The 20,314-nt window shown below is 45.0% G+C and overlaps 1 protein-coding gene across 4 annotated transcripts in view; it reads left to right on the top strand.

Annotated features, from left to right (window-relative positions):
• Positions 1-20,314, top strand: part of rasa2 (RAS p21 protein activator 2) — a 127,761-nt gene that overhangs the window by 96,467 nt on the left and 10,980 nt on the right. For all 4 annotated transcript variants that reach the window (XM_017686193.2, XM_017686192.2, XM_017686191.2 and 1 more), the window contains 4 exons: positions 5,872-5,958; positions 12,544-12,621; positions 12,932-13,005; positions 15,259-15,365. In XM_017686193.2, the coding sequence (XP_017541682.1) occupies positions 5,872-5,958; positions 12,544-12,621; positions 12,932-13,005; positions 15,259-15,365 (346 nt within the window). The remainder of the gene's footprint in view (positions 1-5,871; positions 5,959-12,543; positions 12,622-12,931; positions 13,006-15,258; positions 15,366-20,314) is intronic.

Here is a 20,314-nt window from a genome sequence, read left to right as displayed (position 1 = left end):
AGACTGCACATAGAAAAATGTCTTTTGGAGTGTTTATGATTTCTTTCTTAAGTTTAAGCCAAATATGTGATGTTTCTAATTTTAAAGGGGTTATGAATTCCGATAGCTCTGATTCATACTAGATTATTACTCCACTTGAATCTCTACATTTTTTGATATGAGGGTGTTTAACAAAGGGGATGATGATGATTTCTTTATAGTGTGTGAGACAGTGAGTGATGGAGTCAGGTTTACACCAGGTTTCCTGGAGAATTATAATGTCGATGTCATTTGTGTTGTTTGTGAATTCCTTGTTTTTGCTTTTGTATCCAAATAGTGATGACTTTATGCCCTGAATGTTCCATGAAGAAATAGATAAAGGTTTCATTCTTCAAATGTAGAGAAAGAAAATACAAATAGCTTTAAAGGAGAAAAACCAGTTTAAATGAAAGATAATCTGTGTATAGATTAACATGCTGTTACCAAGAAATTTGATTACAATTGTGTTTATATATATATATATATATATATATATATATATATATATATATATATATATATGTGTGTATGTGTGTGTGTGTGTGTGTGTGTGTGTGTGTATTTATTAATTTATTTATATACATACATATACGTATAGAATTTTTTCTTTTTCTTTTAGTTTTTTGCTTATGAATTATGAACATGTCACTTAGCTCAGTAGTCTGCTGCATATGAGGTTGAGTAGCTGTTTGATCTCGTCCAGGTCTGTAGTGCTGGAGGGGGCTGGAGTTTTTACTGCAGAGGCATAGGTCTGCCGCAGGAGCTGCCTGCTGGGACTGGACACTGGTTTTCCGTGCACTGGGCTGGGCACTGGTGGTGGACGCAGTTTGGTGGCTGGTGGACGTGACGCTGGGATGAGTCTGGGGTATCTGTGCAGTGGGGTGGTCCACTGTGTTACTCTGGGTGTGGAGTCGCTATGTTGCTGTGTTTGAGATAGGGGGCAGTAGTGACGAGTGGCTTCATGTGTGCTGATCTCCCTTGATGGTGGTGGGTACAGTAGTCTGGCTGTGTGTAGGCTGGGTGTTCTGTTGCTCCTTGGGGGGCTGCTTGGACTGCGTCCGAGAGCTACATCTGTCAGAGTTTTAGCAAAGGTGTTTACAATGTCCTTATGCAGGTGGACGTGGTCATGGAGGCTGTGGATGCTGAGGTTGGGAATGTGCCAGATGTACGTTAGCCATTAATGCACATCCACGGGAGATTTCTGCTTTAATCTTCTGGGAGGTAGCAGGGTGGTTGTCTCTCCTGGGTAGGATGGTGGAGATGGTGATCTTGGTGGAGGAGAAGGCCTGAGTGACAGCCTGTGCTACTCTCCTTACACAGTATGCTACTCTGTCCTGACCAGCGTCGCTGGTCCTGGGACACCAAACTTTGGCTACTTTGCTTCCTGGGAAAAGCTGTTCTGCCTTGGGGGGAATTTTCCATTTTCCAGTCAATCAGAATAATGATGTCAGCATCATCAGGGATATTTGTGTGTGTTTTTCCTTCTCGTCTGGACATTTTTGTTTTTGGCTGTGTGTTGGTGTGGTCAGGGAGATGCTCAGTTGGAGCGGGGTGGGGCTCAGGCTGGTCAAGGTGTGGTTTAGATTTGGCATGATGGGACGCAGGCTGGTCAGGGTGTGGCTGTGACTGGCTGGGGTGTAGCTCAGGCTGGTCAGTGTGTGACTTTCTATAGGCAGAATGTGGCTTGGGAAGGTCAGGGCATGGCTTGGTGCAATCATGGTATGGACAGGTTGGACAGGACGTAATTCAAGCTGGTCACTGCGTGACTCTGTAGGCAGGGAGGTTAGGGTGTGGTTCAGGTTGGTCAGGGTGTGGCTTACTGCAGGAAGGGGGCGGTCTGTAGCTTGAAGTGGGTGGGCTGTTTGTCTAAGGGATTGAGTATTTGTTTGCTGGTTTTGAGGCTCTGTAGCTCCTCTTTCAGGCTGGAAATAGTTGTGTCTCTGAGATGTAGTTCATCTCTTATTGCAGTGAGCTCATTCCTCAGCACTTCTCTGTCCTGCTGGAGCTCCTGCATGTCTCGTCTCAGTCATAGCAGTGAGATCTCCAACAGGTTCAGCTGGTCTCTAACCTGCTGGCAGGGATCACTGAATGGTAGGTTTGAGAGCAGCAGCTGTTTGAGTTCTACCAGTTCCACCTCTTGCAGAGAAAGGTTCTCTCTCAGCTGGTTCACTGTGCTCTCTTGTCTGTGCGGTTCTGTGCTGTCCTGTACTGGGCTGAGTTCTGTGGGGTGTGTCTGCTCCTCTCTCCCCTCCCCCGGTCGCTGGGCTGCATTGCTGCTGCTCTGCCTCTCCCCTGCCTCAGTCCCTCTCTCAGTCTCAGGCTCTGTCAGGGCTCTGGTGAAGGTAAAGTCCTGCTGGACAGAGCTGAGACTGGCCTCACTGCCCTGGAACATGATGGTCCCATTGTGATAAACATTTACAGTGAGGAAGCTGGCATTGCCGTCCTCGCTGTCTATGGTTATCTGTCTCCAGTTACAGATGCCCCTCGTAGTTATAGCGAGGGGGTGGAGCTTTCCTGCTGCTGCTTTAGCCATCACACACACTCAGGTTAGCTGGAATAGCGCTGGAGCTAACTGTTGAAAATTAAATTAAGAATGTATGTTTTTTCAGCTGTTTTGTTGAGGTTCTTACCCCAGTCTTCCTCGATGGGTTGAGGGAAGATTAGGCTCTTGAGTTTGGAGTCCTTTTCTTGTTGTTTTGGTCTTTAGTTTCGTGGCTTTGGCTCCATTTTGCTAGCTGGATTAGCTTTTTTAGCCTTTGCTTTTCTCTTTGTACTAATGAGCTTTTTTTGGGAAGGCCTCCTTGAAAAAGTCACAGGTCGACTCTGGAGCTTTCCGTCCTTGGAGGAACTGGAGCTTTCCGTCTCCAGTTCCTCCAAGGACTTCTTACTGCACCAGGGAACCTGGTGTGGAGGCCCCTGGCTTGTATTTTACTCCGGAGGCTGGGCAATCTAAACATGGTCTTAACCTTGTTTTTACTGGATCCAAAGAAGCTACCACTGAAAAATCTGCCATCTTTTTATCATGAACTATTTAGGGTGCTTAGTTACTTTAAAGTACAACAGCAGAGGGTCACAACCTATACATACTGGCTTTTAAAAGAACCTCTGATAAAAGGGCGCGTCTGGATGTGACAGGGGGAACGAATCCTTCAATAGAAAGGACACTGTGCTGCAATGGGCAGCTCTAGGAGATGTAGTGGACTTAGCAGGCCCTGATCTCAAGGATCTGAACTCAGTAGCTGCACACCTAAAGATCAGATCCATCCAGTTTGTGGCACAGCTACTGAGCAAATGGAACGCAGCACTGACAGAAGAAGAGCGCGTTGTGACGGAGCTGCCCTCCTCCACAATGTACATATGTGTAAAAACTTTCTAGGTAATGGGGACATTTCATACTCAGAGACACAAACTGTTTTTAAATAGCATTTATTGATTGAGTGGTTATGCTGGGGAACGAGCAAACCTGCAGAGAATAAAGAAACAAAACTTAATGGTGAAAATGAATGTTTTATTATTTGTAAATTTTGATTGATTTAGTGATATAATGAAACATATTATAAACTAACATTTTTGAAACACTTGGGGAAGGCAACAAGTACTTACCTATGAGACTTACCTATAGACTCCAGAGGAAGGTAGCCGTGTTTTCAGCCAGGGAGGAAAACAGGACCCTTTGTTTGCTGAGTTTTTATAGTGAACTTTTCCCGCGCAAAAACTTTTTTCCCTCTTTTCCTGCGCACTTCCTGTTTAGCTCTATAAAAGCCCTAGAGGGAGCAGAATGAGCTAGTCTGGTGGGAGAGGTAATGAAACGTGGTTGAAGCCTAAAACCCTCTAAAGTTGTAATTGAATAACAGACTATTCATATTAAGCTGTATATATTTGTAAATATTTTTCTTTTTGGCATTGGATAAATTGCAATTTTTTTTTGTTTTGTTTGGTTTCTTCACTGGGATTTAATAAACACCGATTTTTGCACCCCAACCTGGAACGTACCCACGCGTCTTTTCCGTCGGACCATCACAAGCGTCATGCTTCATCCACACCGTAGACAAAACTGTAATGACGATGATGGGTTGTTTCCACAGCTGAGCCTCACACCTGACCTCGGTCAGTGTAAGGGCCAGCTTTTGCAGGCATTTGATGTTGGTGGCATGGTTTTAGGTCAAACAACTGGGAAACAGTTTTATAAAGCTTGTGTAATGGTTCTTAACAAAACTAATCTAAATGCAAGAGTTGATACACCTTGGCGGGCCAAGCTTGCCTTAGGAGTTGATGTTAAACCGTCATGGAGAGCTTTTTATAAACCACTGTTAACAAAGACCTATGGTGACCTGCAGTGAAGGATTCTGCATGGCATCATGGCTGTGAATGCTTTTACTTCTGTTTTAAGTCCAGCTGTACGCCAGGAGTGCCCCCACTGTGGTGAGAGAGAAACTGTGATTCATTGTTTTATGGAGTGTCCCAGACTAACCCCCCTGTTCTGTCTTGTAGGATCTGTTTTCAGTAGTTTTAGTTCAGCTTTTACAAAATCAATTTTTATTTTGGGTTTTAAGTACATTCAGAAGCATAAAGCGCAATGTCAACTGCTGAACTTTATTCTTGGGAATGCAAAAATGGCAATCTGGGTGAGCAGGAAGAGCATTATTGAGGGGCTCAGGGACACAGACCCTGTGTCTGTTTTCAAAAGGATAGTGAAAACCCGAATACTCATTGATTTTACTTTCTACTCAACCAAAAGAGATCTAGGCGGCTTTGAGGAGATCTGGGGCTGTATGAATAGTCTGCTCAGTGAATGATGGTGAGCTTCACTTTGGGGCATTGTTAAGGTGATGCATCTTTTTGGGAACCGTGCTTTGTTTCGACCTAACTGTGCAGTGCAATGTTCCTTTTTGTGTGTTTTTTTTGTTTCCTCACCATTTCTTGTTTTGTTATCATCATGACTGACTGTGAACTGATAATAAAGGGTTTGGAACTCTTTCTCTCTCCCTCTCTCTGTCTCTCTCTCTCCCTCTCTCTCTGTCTCACTCTCTCTCTCTCTCTCTCTCTCTCTCTCTCTCTCTCTCTCTCTCTCCACTTTCTCTCTCCGTCTCACTCTCTCCCTCTCTCTCTGTCTCTCTCTTTTTCTCTCTCTTTCTCTCTCTCCCTGTCTCCCTCTCTCCCTCACTCTCTCTCCCTCCCTGACTTTCTCTCACTGTCTCTCTTTTTTCTCTCTCTTCTCTTTCTCTCTCCCGCTCTCCTCCTCTCTCCCTCACTCTCTCTCCCTCCCTGACTTTCTCTCACTGTCTCTCTTTTTTCTCTCTCTTCTCTTTCTCTCTCCCGCTCTCCTCCTCTCTCCCTCACTCTCTCTCCCTCCCTGACTCTCTCTCACTCTGTCTCTATCTCTCTCTTTCTCTCTCCCTCACTCTCCCTCCCTCTCTGTCTCTCTTTCTCTCTCTATTTCTCTCTTACTCTCTCTCCCTCACTCTCTCTCTCTCTCTCTCTCTCTCTCTCTCATTCTCTCTCTCTCTCTCTCTCTCCCCTCTCTCCCCTCTCTCCCTCACTCTCTCCCCTCTCTCTCTCACTCTGTCTCTGTATCTCTCTCTCTTTATATATCTCTCTCTCTCACACTCTCTCCCTCACTGTCTCTCCCTCACTCCCTCCCTCCCTCTCTCTCTCTCTCTCTCTCTCTCTCTCTCTATCTCTCTCTCCTTCTCTCTCTCTTTGTCTCTCTCGCTCCCTCTCTGTCTCTCTTTCTCTCCCTCCCTCCCTCTCTCTCTCTCTCTCTCTCTCTCTCTCTCTCTCTCTCTCTCTCTCTCTCTCTCTCTCTCTCTCTCTCTGTATCTCTCGCTTTCTCTGTGTATCTCTCTCTCTCAGGACCCGGATGTCTCCCGCACTCTGACACTCATCTCTAAAACTATCCAGACTCTGGGCAGTTGGAGCAGCCTGTCCAAAAGCAAACTGGTATAATTTATTTGACCAGTTGGTTTAGAGTATTAACACTACTTTTTTAACCTCGTAGCTTGTCTTCCTAATTTGACTGTCCGAAATACAGGCCGATCGTTTTTGTTTTCAAAATTATTAGTGTAACATGTATGTTAATGTGATCAGAAACGAGTGTTAATGTAATGGGACACAGTGAGTGTTAATGTGATCGTACGCTTAGTGTTAATGTGATCGTACGCTGAGTGTTACTGTGATCGTATGCTGAGTGTTACTGTGATCGTATGCTGAGTGTTACTGTGATCGTATGCTGAGTGTTACTGTGATCGTATGCTGAGTGTTACTGTGATCGAACGCTGAGTGTTAACGTGATCAGACACTGAGTGTTAACGTGATCAGACACTGAGTGTTAACGTGATCAAACACTGAGTGTTAATGTGATTGGGCGTGAGTGTTAATGTGATTGGATGTGAGTGTTAATGTGATTGGATGTGAGTGTTAATGTGATTGGACGTGAGTGTTAATGTGATTGGACGTGAGTGTTAATGTGATTGGACGTGAGTGTTAATGTGATTGGACGTGAGTGTTAATGTGATTGGACGTGAGTGTTAATGTGATTGGACGTGAGTGTTAATGTGATCGGAAGCTGAGTGTTAATGTGATCGGACACCGATTGTTAATGTGATCAGGCACGAGTCTTAATGTGATCAGACGCTGAGTGTTAATGTAATCATACGCTGGACACCGAGTGTTAATGTGATCGGACATGACGCGAGTGTTATTGTTATCGGACACAAGTGTTACTGTGACCGTACGCTAAGTGTTACTGTGACCGTACACTGAGTGTTACTGTGACCGTACACTGAGTGTTACTGTGACCGTACGCTGAGTGTTAACGTGATCAGACACTGAGTGTTAACGTGATCAAACACTGAGTGTTAATGTGATTGGGCGTGAGTGTTAATGTGATTGGATGTGAGTGTTAATGTGATTGGACGTGAGTGTTAATGTGATTGGACGTGAGTGTTAATGTGATTGGACGTGAGTGTTAATGTGATCGGAAGCTGAGTGTTAATGTGATCGGACACCGATTGTTAATGTGATCAGGCACGAGTCTTAATGTGATCAGACGCTGAGTGTTAATGTAATCATACGCTGGACACCGAGTGTTAATGTGATCGGACATGACGCGAGTGTTATTGTTATCGGACACAAGTGTTACTGTGACCGTACGCTAAGTGTTACTGTGACCGTACACTGAGTGTTACTGTGACCGTACACTGAGTGTTACTGTGACCGTACGCTGAGTGTTAACGTGATCGTACGCTGAGTGTTAACGTGATTGGACGTGAGTGTTATTGTTATCGGACACAAGTGTTACTGTGACCGTACGCTGAGTGTTACTGTGACCGTACGCTGAGTGTTAATGCGATCGGACGCTGAGTGTAAATGCGATGGGACGTGAGTGTTAATGTGATGTGACGCTGAGTGTTGATGTGATCAGGCACGAGTGTTACTGTGATTGTATACTGAGTGTTAATGTGATCGGACGCGAGTGTTACGGTGATCGTACGCTGAGTGTTAACATAATCAGACGCTGAGTGTTAACGTGATCGGACGCGAGTGTCATTTTGATTGTACGCTGAGTGTTAACATAATCAGACGCTGAGTGTTAACGTGATCGGACGCGAGTGTTATTTTGATTGTACGCTGAGTGTTAACATAATCAGACGCTGAGTGTTAATGTGATCGGACGAGAGTGTAATTGTTATCAGGCACGAGTCTTAATGTGATCAGACGCTGAGTGTTAATGTAATCGGAAGCTGGACGCCGAGTGTTAATGTGATCGGACATGAGTATTACTGTGATTGTACGCTGAGTGTTACTGTGATCGTACGCTGAGTGTTACTGTGATCGTACGCTGAGTGTTAACGTGATTGGACGCGAGTGTTATTGTTATCGGACACAAGTGTTACTGTGACCGTACGCTAAGTGTTACTGTGACCGTACGCTAAGTGATATTGTGACCGTACAATGAGTGTTACTGTGACTGTACGCTGAGTGTTAATGTGATCGTACGCTGAGTGTTAACGTGATTGGACGCGAGTGTTATTGTTATCGGACACAAGTGTTACTGTGACCGTACGCTGAGTGTTACTGTGACCGTACGCTGAGTGTTACTGTGACCGTACGCTGAGTGTTACTGTGACCGTACGCTGAGTGTTAATGTGATCGGACGCTGAGTGTAAATGCGATGGGACGTGAGTGTTAATGTGATGTGACGCTGAGTGTTGATGTGATCAGGCACGAGTGTTACTGTGATTGTATACTGAGTGTTAATGTGATCGGACGCGAGTGTTAACGTGATCGGACGTGAGTTTTATTGTGATCAGACGTGAGTGAATGGGACTGGACGCTGAGTGTTACTGTGATCGTACGCGAGTGTTAATGTGATCGAACGCTGAGTGTTAATGTGATCGTGCGCTGAGTGTTACTGTGATCGGACGCTGAGTGTTACTGTGATCGGACGCTGAGTGTTACTGTGATCGGACGTTGAGTGTTACTGTGATCGGACGCTGAGTGTTAATGTGATCGGACGCTGAGTGTTAATGTGATTGGACGCTGACTTAATGTGATCGGACACTGAGTGTTAACGTGATTGGACGCGAGTGTTAACGTGATTGGACGTGAGTGTTAAAGTGATCAGGCGTGAGTGTTACGGTGATCGTACGCTGAGTGTTAACATAATCAGACGCTGAGTGTTAACGTGATCGGACGCGAGTGTTATTTTGATTGTACGCTGAGTGTTAACATAATCAGACGCTGAGTGTTAACATAATCAGACGCTGAGTGTTAACGTGATCGGACGAGAGTGTAATTGTGATCAGACGCTGAGTGTTAATGTGATCAGACGTGAGTGTGAATGGGACTGGACGCTGAGTGTTACTGTGATCGTACGCGAGTGTTAATGTGATCGAACGCTGAGTGTTACTGTGATCGTACGCTGAGTGTTACTGTGATTGCACGCTGCGTTAATGTGATCGGACACTGAGTGTTAACGTGATTGGACGCAAGTGTTAACGTGATTGGACGTGAGTGTTAACGTGATCAGGCGTGAGTGTTATGGTGATCGTACGCTGAGTGTTATCATAATCAGACGCTGAGTGTTAACGTGATCGGACGCTGAGTTAACATGATCGGACGCTGAGTGTTATCGTGATCGGATGCCAGTGCTAACGTGATCGGATGCCAGTGCTAACGTGATCAGATGAGAGTGTAATTGTGATCGGACACTGAGTGTTAATGTGATCGGACACTGAGTGTTAATGCGATCGGACACTGAGTGTTAATGCGATCGGATGTGAGTGTTAATGCGATCGGATGTGAGTGTTAATGCGATCGGATCTGAGTGTTAATGTGATCGGATGTGAGTGTTAATTTGATGGCACGCTGAGTGTTACTGTTATCAGGCACTGAGTGTTACTGTGATCGGACACTAAGTGTTACTGTGATCGGACGCGAGTGTGAATGTGATCAGGCGTGAGTGTGAATGGGACTGGACGCTGAGTGTTACTGTGATTGGACACGAGTGTTACTGTGATTGGACGCGAGTGTTACTGTGATCGTACGCGAGTGTTACTGTGATCGTATATACTGAGTGTAAATTTGATCAGACGTGAGTGTTAATGTCATCGAACGCTGAGTGTTAATGTGATCTGGCACAAGTCTTAATGTGATCAGACGCTGAGTGTTAACGTAATCGGACGCTGGATGCCGAGTGTTAATGTGATTGGATGCGAGTGTTAGTGTGATCAGACGTGAGTGTTAGTGTGATCAGATGTGAGTGTTAATGTGATCAGACGTGAGTGTTAATGTAATCGGATGATGAGTGTTAATGTGATCAGACACTGAGTGTTACTGTGATCGTACGCTGAGTGTTACGGTGACCTTACGCTGAGTGTTACTGTGATTGTATGCTGAGTGTTACAGTTATCGGACACTAAGTGTTACTGTGATCGGATGCTGAGTGTTACTGTGATCGTACGCTGAGTGTTACTGTGATCGGACGCTGAGTGTTACTGTGATCGGACGCTGAGTGTTACTGTGATTGGACGCTGCGTTAATGTGATCGGACGCTGAGTGTTAATGTGATCAGGCACAAGTCTTAATGTGATCGTACGCTGTGTTAATGTGATCGGACGCTGACTTAATGTGATCGGACACTGAGTGTTAATGTGATCGGACGCTGAGTTAACATGATCGGACGCTGGGTGTTATCGTGATCGGACGCTGGGTGTTAACGTGATCGGATGCCAGTGCTAACGTGATCAGATGAGAGTGTAATTGTGATCGGACACTGAGTGTTAATGTGATCGGACACTGAGTGTTAATGTGATCGGATGTGAATGTTAATTTGATGGGACGCTGAGTGTTACTGTTATCAGGCACTGAGTGTTACTGTGATCGGACACTGAGTGTTACTGTGATCGGACGCGAGTGTTAATGTGATCAGGTGTGAGTGTGAATGGGACTGGACGCTGAGAGTTACTGTGATTGGACGCGAGTGTTACTGTGATTGGACGCGAGTGTTACTGTGATCGTACGCGAGTGTTACTGTGATCGTATACTGAGTGTAAATTTGATCAGACGTGAGTGTTAATGTCATCGAACGCTGAGTGTTAATGTGATCTGGCACAAGTCTTAATGTGATCAGACGCTGAGTGTTAACGTCATCGGATGCTGGACGCCGAGTGTTAATGTGATTGGATGCAAGTGTTATTGTGATCGGACACTGAGGGTTAGTGTGATCAGACGTGAGTGTTAATGTGATCAGGCACGAGTCTTAATGTCATCAGACGCTGAGTGTTAACGTAATCGGACGCTGGACGCTGAGTGTTACTGTGATTGTACGCTGAGTGTTACAGTTATCGGACACTAAGTGTTAATGTGATCAGACGCAAGTGTTACTGTGATCGTACGCTGAGTGTTACTGTGATCGGATGCTGAGTGTTACTGTGATCGTACGCTGAGTGTTACTGTGATCGTACGCTGAGTGTTACTGTGATCGTACGCTGAGTGTTACTGTGATCGGACGCTGCGTTAATGTGATCGTACGCTGAGTGTTAATGGGATCAGGCACAAGTCTTAATGTGATCGTACGCTGTGTTAATGTGATCGGACGCTGACTTAATGTGATCGGACACTGAGTGTTAATGTGATCGGATGCTGTGTTAATGTGATCGAACACTGAGTGTTAACGTGATTGGGCGTGAGTGCTAACGTGATCAGATGCAAGTTTTAATGTGATCGAACGCTGAGTGTAAATGTGATCAGACGTGAGTGTTAACGTAATCGGACGCTGGACGCCGAGTGTTAATGTGATTGGACGCGAGTGTTATTGTTATCGGACACAAGTTTTACTGTGACCGTACGCTGAGTGTTACTGTGACCTTACGCTGAGTGTTACTGTGATCGTACGCCGAGTGTTAATGTGATCGGACACTGAGTGTTAACGTGATTGGGCGTGAGTGTTAATGTGATCAGATGCAAGTTTTAATGTGATCGAACGCTGAGTGTTAATGTGATCAGGCGTGAGTGTTACGGTGATCGTACGCTGAGTGTTAACGTAATCAGACGCTGAGTGTTAATGTGATCGGACGCTGAGTGTTGACGTGATCGGACGCTGGGTGTTAATGTGATCGGATGCCAGTGCTAACGTGATCAGACAAGAGTGTAATTGTGATCGTACGCTGAGTGTTACTGTGATCGTACGCTGAGTGTTACTGTGATCGTACGCTGAGTGTTAACATAATCAGACGCTGAGTGTTAACGTGATCGGACGTGAGTGTTATTTTGATTGGACACTGAGTGTTAATGTGATCGGACGCTGAGTTAACATGATCGGACGCTGAGTGTTATCGTGATCGGGCGCTGGGTGTTAACGTGATCGGATGCCAGTGCTAATGTGATCAGACGAGAATGTAATTGTGATCGGACGCTGAGTGTTAATGTGATCAGACGTGAGTGTGAATGGGACTGGACGCTGAGTGTTACTGTGATCGTACGCTGAGTGTTACTGTGATCGTACGCTGAGTGTTACTGTGATCGTACGCTGAGTGTTACTGTGATTGGATGCTGAGTGTTAACGTGATCGGACACTGAGTGTTATTGTGATAGCACGCTGCGTTAATGTGATTGGACGCTGACTTAATGTGATCGGACACTGAGTGTTAACGTGATTGGACGCGAGTGTTAACGTGATCAGGCGTGAGTGTTACTGTGACCGTACGCTGAGTGTTACTGTGACCTTACGCTGAGTGTTACTGTGATTGTACGCCGAGTGTTAATGCAATCAGACACTGAGTGTTACTGTGATCGGACGCTGAGTGTTAATGTGGTTCGGACGCAATTGTTAATGCGCTCGGACGCTTAGTGTTAATGCGTTCAGACGCTTAGTGTTAATGCGATCGGACGCTTAGTGTTAATGCGATCGGACGCTTAATGTTAAAGCGATCGGGCGTGGAGTGTTAATGTGATCGGACGCGAGTGTTAATGTGATCGGACGCTGAGTGTCTGTCTAACTTTGTGTTTCTGTTTTTCCTGCAGTCCAGTTTTAAAGAGTCCTACATGTACGATTTCTTCAAATTATTCCTAGAAGATCAATGTATAGAAAAAGTTAAAAAGGTAAGAGTTCTGCTGCACCGACACCACAAAACCATCAGACAGCGTTTGGGACAATTGAACTGTGATTAAACGACTAATCATATTGCACAGCTCTGTACATCCGTGTTCTGGACTTTACAATGTTTTTCATTTAGTGTTTTGGACTTTACTGTGTTCTGAACTTTACAGTGTTTTAAACTTTACTGTGTACTTGACTTCATTGTATTCTAGGCTTTATTGTGTTCTTGGCTTTACAGTATTTTGTGTTGTCCTCTCTTGGCTGTGGTTTGAGCTCTGAGCTGTGAGTGACCCTCTGCTGTCTGCTGGTCAGTTTTTAGATGATATCTCCTCCAACATGAGTAAAGGGACTTGTGGAGTGGAGGACTCGGTGGTACTGAAGGAGGGGTGAGTCACTACTCACACTGCATATAACACAACACACTCTAACACACTGACATTCTAACACACTAACATAACACTCTATCACAACACACTAACATAACACACTCTAACACACACAACACACTCTAACATAACACACTCTAACATAACACACTCTAACACACTAACAGAACACACTCTAACAGAACACACTCTAACAGAACACACTAACACACACAACACACTAACATAACACACTCTAACAGAACACACTAACACTCACAACACACTCTAACATAACACACTCTAACACACTCTAACTAACTAACAGTAACATAACACACTAACACACTCTAACACACTAAAATAAAACACTAACACAACACAATGTAATGCACTCTAACACACATTCTAACACACTAACACACTCTGTCACACTAGCACAACACACGCTAACATAACACACGCTAACATAACACACTCCAACACACTAAAACACTCCGACACACTAAAACACTCCAACACACTCTAACACACTAAAACAGGGGTTCCCAACCTTTTGCAACCCAAGGCCCACTTAACCCACCCCAAAACTTTCCACGGCCCCCCAGAATATTTTTTATTGCCGTTTAAAACCAAATACAGTGCAACCATCCACGTGATCTGTGAAACTAACTGCATAATCACACAACAAAAGAAACTAAACATTTCCAGCATCTGTCATTCACCTAATGAGATGGCTGATGTTGTTTGCCAGCTATCAAGTGGTGAATGTCAGGTTGAAGTGCAGAAAGTTGCAAACGAAGCCACCTTACCTCAGTATGTAAAAGAAGCTGAACGTGACTGCTGCCCATTTCCTCGCATAGAACATGAAATAAACGGGATTGGAGTGGCCGAGCCTTAATGAAGTTAACTATGTTCACTGCTTCATCCAGCACAATTTTAAGGTCTCTTGACATTCTCTTGACAGCTAATGCTTCTCTGTGTAAACTGCAGTGGACAGAAGTCGCCGGCGGTGCTACAGCTTTCACACGCGCGATGACTCCGTTGCGTTGTCCCATCATTGCCCTTGCTCCATCAGTTCTAACTCCCACACATTTGGACCACTCGATTCCGTTCAACAGAATAAATGCATTCAAAACATCAAAAATAGCTTCAGCAGTTGTCTTGGTGGGTAGACAATTCCTTGCAGGGTTTTTCTCCCAACATCACGCTAACCATCTCTTTCGCAGCAGGTAAAATCAAACTCTCCCCAATCGTATGTGGCTTTCCAGCCTTTGCTATTAGCTGCGCAACACGATAGGAAGCCTCAACAGCTTTAGCATTATCGGTTCCGGAGCAAGCCAATTCAAGGGTCTTTTTCCTGTTTTGGTATTCTTTAAGTTTGTTCTCAAAAAATTCCACAGGTTTAGATGCATACTCGCTGTGTTTAGTCTCCAAATGCCGATGTAACATGGTTGGCTTCAACGCTTCATTTTCCAAGACCTCCGAACACACAACGCAGAGTGGTAGCGGCTCGTTTTCTGTTCCTCTGCACGTGAAGCCTAGTGTTAGGTACTCACTGCTGTATTTTCTTCTTTTCGATTTATGCTTGCTTTTCTCGGTTCTCTCAGTAAGAGATACAGTGGCTGCTTCACTTGTAGATGGTCCAGCTTCAGGGTCTTTTGTTGTCAAAGACCCTGTCTTTAACCATTTATCCATGATGTGTACACAAGACAACAGCTTCGTGTCATGTGACTGTACTATGCCAAACCAATCAACGAACTCAAACTAAACACATTTTGTTTTGCAAATAAACAAACTAAATATGCTGAACTATCTATTTATTGGAGAAAAAAATACTCAGCAAAAAAAAGATTTTTGGCCTACGGCCCCCTTGCAGTACGTCTGCGGCCCACTGGGGTGCCACGGCCCACAGGTTGAAAACCACTGCACTAAAACATTCTAACACATCTGGCGCCCTAATACAATCTAACACACTAATACACTCTAACACACTAACTCACTCTGAACATAGCACAACACTCTAATACACTCTTAACACAGCACAACACACTGTAATACACTAACACAGCACAACACACTCTAACACACTAACACCCTCTAACACACTCTAACACCTAACACACTAACACACTATAACAACACACTAATCCTAACAGTCTAGCACAGCACCACACTGGAGAGAGAGTCCTTCAACACTGCAGATACAGAATCAACACCAGTTAGATATGAGGTGAAAACTGTCTGCCTGTCTGCCTGTCTGTCTGTCTGTAGAGAGGTCCATAAGCGAGCTCAGGGGAAGAAGCGTCTGGGGAAGAAGAATTTTAAGAAGCGCTGGCTGAGAGTCACCAACCGAGAACTTTCATACCACAAACATAAAGGTAACTGACGAACCTCTCTCTCTCTCTCTCTCTCTCTCTCTCTCTCTCTGTCTCTCTCTCTCTCTCTCTCTGTCTCTCTCTCTCTCTCTCTCTGTCTCTCTCTCTCTCTCTCTCTCTCTCTGTCTGTCGTTGTCTGTCTCTTTCTCTCTCTCTGTCTCTGTATCTCTGTCTCTCTGTCTCTGTATCTCTCTCTGTCTCTCTCTGTCCCTTTCCCTCTCTCTCTCTCTCTCTCTCTCTCTCTCTCTCTCTCTGTCTGTCTCTCTTTCTGTCTCTTTTTCTCTCTCTCTGTCTCCCTCTCTGCCTCTGTTTCTCTCCGTCTCTTTCTCTGTCTCTCTATCTCTCTTTCTCTCTCTCTGTCTCTCTCTTTTTCTCTCTCTCTGTCTCTCTGTCCGTTTCTCTGTGTCTCTCTTTCTCTGTATCTCTCTCTGTCTCTCTCTGTCCCTTTCCCTCTCTCTCTCTGTCTGTCTCTCTTTCTGTCTCTTTTTCTCTCTCTCTGTCTCCCTCTCTGCCTCTGTTTCTCTCCGTCTCTCTTTCTCTGTCTCTCTTTCTCTCTCTCAGTCTCTGTCTCTCTCTCTGTCTCTGTCTCTCTTTCTCTCTCTCTCTCTGTCTCTGTCCGTTTCTCTGTGTCTCTCTTTCTCTGTCTCTCTCTCTCTGTCTCTTTCTGTCTCTCTTTCTCTCTGTTTCTCTGTCTCTTTCTCTGTCTCTATCTCTTTCTGTATCTCTGTCTGTCTCTCTCTTTGTTTCTCTCTCTCTCTCTCTCTCTCTCTCTCTCTCTCTCTCTCTCTCTCTTTCTCTCACAATAGCTTTATTAGCATGACTGTGAGGTACAGTACTGCTAAAGCATCACAACAGTAGAAGTGAACAACAAAAACAGGTCAGTGGAGTGAGGGTAGGTGAAGTGAGGGTATGGAGGGTGAGGGTAAGTGGAGTGGGGGCATGGAGGGTGAGGGTAAGTGGAGTGGGGGTATGGGCGGTGAGAGTAAGTAGAGTAGGGGTATGGGGGGTGAGAGTAAGTTGAGTAGGGGTAATGGGTCAGGAGGGTGGGGCTATGGGGGGGTTCACCATACTGTCTCTCAGGCGGTTGCATGTTGTTACTTATCTGACAGTGAGGGGGGCTGAGTGCCCCTCTCCGAGGAATATTCGTAATTTCTCCAGTTCTTTACATTTCTCAGAATTTGGAATGAGTTTTTTTTTTATTTCTTTGTGTAAATTTCCCTCGTTTGTTTATATTTTTCACAGTGAAGAAGAAAGTGCATCTCTGTCTCGACCTCACCTGTCAGACAGTGACCACACCGCCTCTCCTCTCTGGGCCGCCAGGACTGTTTATATCTGCCCCGTTCTATGGCCAGGCTGTGGTCACTGAGTCTGTACTTGGTCCGGATCTGTCTGCTTTGTATCTTTGACAGTCAGGCGATACTCTTTCAGTTCATATTCGGTTTTTAGGGCCTGATAGCAGTTTAAATTACTCTGAGTGTTAATTTCTCTTGTCCAATGTTTCAGATAGTCATTCTTACTGTTTCTGATGATGTGACTGATGTTTAGTCTGGGCTGTAAAGCAGGGCTGGAGTGAGGCTGCTGTGTGTTAGGAGCTGTTAGTCGGGTTACTAAGCCTCAGAACCAGCTGACTGAGGGAGCTCTTCTCAGGGTTCAGCTCTTGGGTCTGTAGCGCCTTAAACTGCAGCGTTTCTCTGGGACTCGTCTTCAGATGCATCCAGAAATTTAGAGATCTTTTTTGAATGTTTATTAACAGAGGAAATCGGCCTAATTCTAATGCATTGGTTGGTGTTTTCCTTTGGACTCTCAGGATCATTCTGCAGAATTCTGCATACAGGGCTTCTGTTGGATGCTTGACCCATCTAGTGTAGCTGTGCTCACTGAGTGGACCCCACAGCTCACTCCCATACAGTGCAATGGGCTGGATCACACTGTCAAAAAGTTTCCACCAGATTGAGATGGGAATGTTGATACTGTAGAATCTCCTGATTGTGTAAAGAGCTCTGCAAGCTTTTTCCTTTTTTCTCTCTCTCTCTCTTTCTGTCTTTCTGTCTCTCTCTCTGTCTGTCTCTTTCACTCTCTCTGTCTCTGTCTCTCTCTCTCTCTCTGTCTGTTTCTCTCTCTCTCTCTCTCTCTCTCTCTCTCTCTCGCTGTCTCTCTTGTCTTTCTCTCTGTAGCTGTCTATCTGTCTGTCTCTCTGTCTGTCTCTGTCACACACACACTCCTTCTCTGGAGTAAAGTTTAATGCCAGTGACTCTGGGGATCTGGGCTTCACAATAAATCATAGTATTATCGTTACTGCGATATAAGTGTCCAGCATTAACACATCATTAAGAGCTGTGATCATTAAATGGATCAAATGGCATCACATCTTTATGAAATGTGTCTCCTTGGCTGAGCAGCTGCCCACTCTCTCTGTCAGTCTGATGATGTGTCTGGGTTTAGTGGATGCCAGGAGAACATTACCTACCGGAATGCTCAGTGCCAGCAGTACAGTTTGGTGGAGGAGGGATGATGGGCTGGGCTGTTTTTCAGGGTTTGAGCTCCTCAGTTCCAGTGAAGGTTAAAGTTACAGTACAAAGACATTTTACACAGGTATCTGCTTCCAGCTTTGGGTCAGCAGTTTTCTGTTCCAGCATGACTGAGGAATTTGTTTCTTGGCTGAACTTTCACTTTAATGAGAGCATCCAGGATGTTTCCCAGTTGTAAAGGAAACAGTGCTGTGTCCAGGGTTCTTCCAGCATGAGCTCAGTTCCTCTCTGTTTGCTCACTCTGAGAATTCCTGAGACCCTTCACTAATGAGCGTAGATGAGATGAATTTACTGCGCTCTGTAATGACCTGCGGTGGACGTCCTGCAGTCCAGCTCATGTTTGCAGGAAGATTAGAAGTGGTGACTCTGCAGGTGCTGATGGTCTCTGCAGGACATTCTGGAGCAGCTCAGAGTCTCAGAGTTCAGATCCAGAGTCGGAGCTCAATCCACTCTCCGCTTATCACAGCATCACCAACACACACTCACTCTCACACACACACACACACACACACACACACACACTCGCAAATATACACACACACAGACTTCCACAGACATGCACTTACACACATATATACACACACTCACACACACAGATACACATCCATATACACATACAGTAAAACACTCACACATACACTCACACACACACACAGACTCACACACACAGACAGACACACGCACATACACACAGACTCACACATACACACAAGACAGACAGACACACACACACATACACAGACACACACTCACACATACATATTCTCACACACACTCATACACACACACGCACATATACACACAGACTCACACAGACACACACACACTCATACACACACACACTCTCACACATACACACACACACAAACAGACAACATTCTCACGCACAGTCATACATACACACACTCAGACATACACAGACACACACACACATATACACACAGACACACACACACAGACACACACATACATACACAGACACTCACACATACACATTCTCATACACACACACTCACACATACATGCAGACACACACCCACACGCACACACTCACACATACACATTCTCATGCATACTCATATGCACACTCACATACACACAGACACACACGCACATACAGACTCACGCTCACACATACACACACACAAACAGACAGACACACATACACATTCTCACACACTCATACACACACACTTACATACACACAGACACACACTCTCACACACACTCATACACTCACACATACTCACACACACAGACACACACGCACACACACTCACACAGACACATTCTCACACACACTTGTGCATACACACAGACTCACATATACACACACAGACACACACACACACACTCACATACACACAGACACACTCATACATACACATTCTCACACACATTCATACACACAGACACATCCACATACAAACACTCACACATACACACACACACACTCACACAGACACACATTCACACATACACACGCAGACACACACTCTCACACACAATCATACACACACACGCACACACACAGACACACATGTACACACACTCACACACACACACACTCTCACATACATTAGACACACACATACACACAGACAGACCCACACTACATACATACACGGACACACACACATACACAGAACACACACGCACATACACACAGACTCACACATACACACAGACAGACAGACACACACTCACATACACAGACACACACTCACACATACACATTCTTACACACACTCATACACACACACACACTCACAAACACAGAGACTCACCCATACACAGACACACACATACACGCAGACACACTCACACATACACACATGCACACAGTCACACATATTCTCACGCACACGCACATACACACACTCACACAGACACACACACAGACTCACATACACAGACACACATACGCACATACACACAGACTCACACATACAGACACACACATACACATTCTCGCACATACACACACTCACACAGACACACACTCACATACACACACACACAGACACTCACACATACACATTCTCGCACATACACACACTCACACAGACACACACACTCACATACACACACAGACACACATACACATTCTCACAGACACACACTCACATACACACACACAGACACATACTCACACATACACATTCACACTCAGACTCACACAGACACACACACACACTCAAACAGACACACACACTCACATACACACACAGACACACATTCACACATACACATTCTCACACACACACACTAATACGCATACTTATACACACTGACACACACTCATACATATACACACACTTACACGCGCACACACACACACACATGTGCGCGCATACACTTATATACACAGACTGACACACTCACATTCACACACATTCGCACACACACACTCACGTACACTCA

This window comes from Pygocentrus nattereri, chromosome 7, assembly GCF_015220715.1.
Source record: "Pygocentrus nattereri isolate fPygNat1 chromosome 7, fPygNat1.pri, whole genome shotgun sequence".
NCBI classification, from domain to species: domain Eukaryota; kingdom Metazoa; phylum Chordata; class Actinopteri; order Characiformes; family Serrasalmidae; genus Pygocentrus; species Pygocentrus nattereri.
Note: the sequence above shows the minus strand (reverse complement) of the source record. Positions and strands in the feature narration are given on the sequence as shown.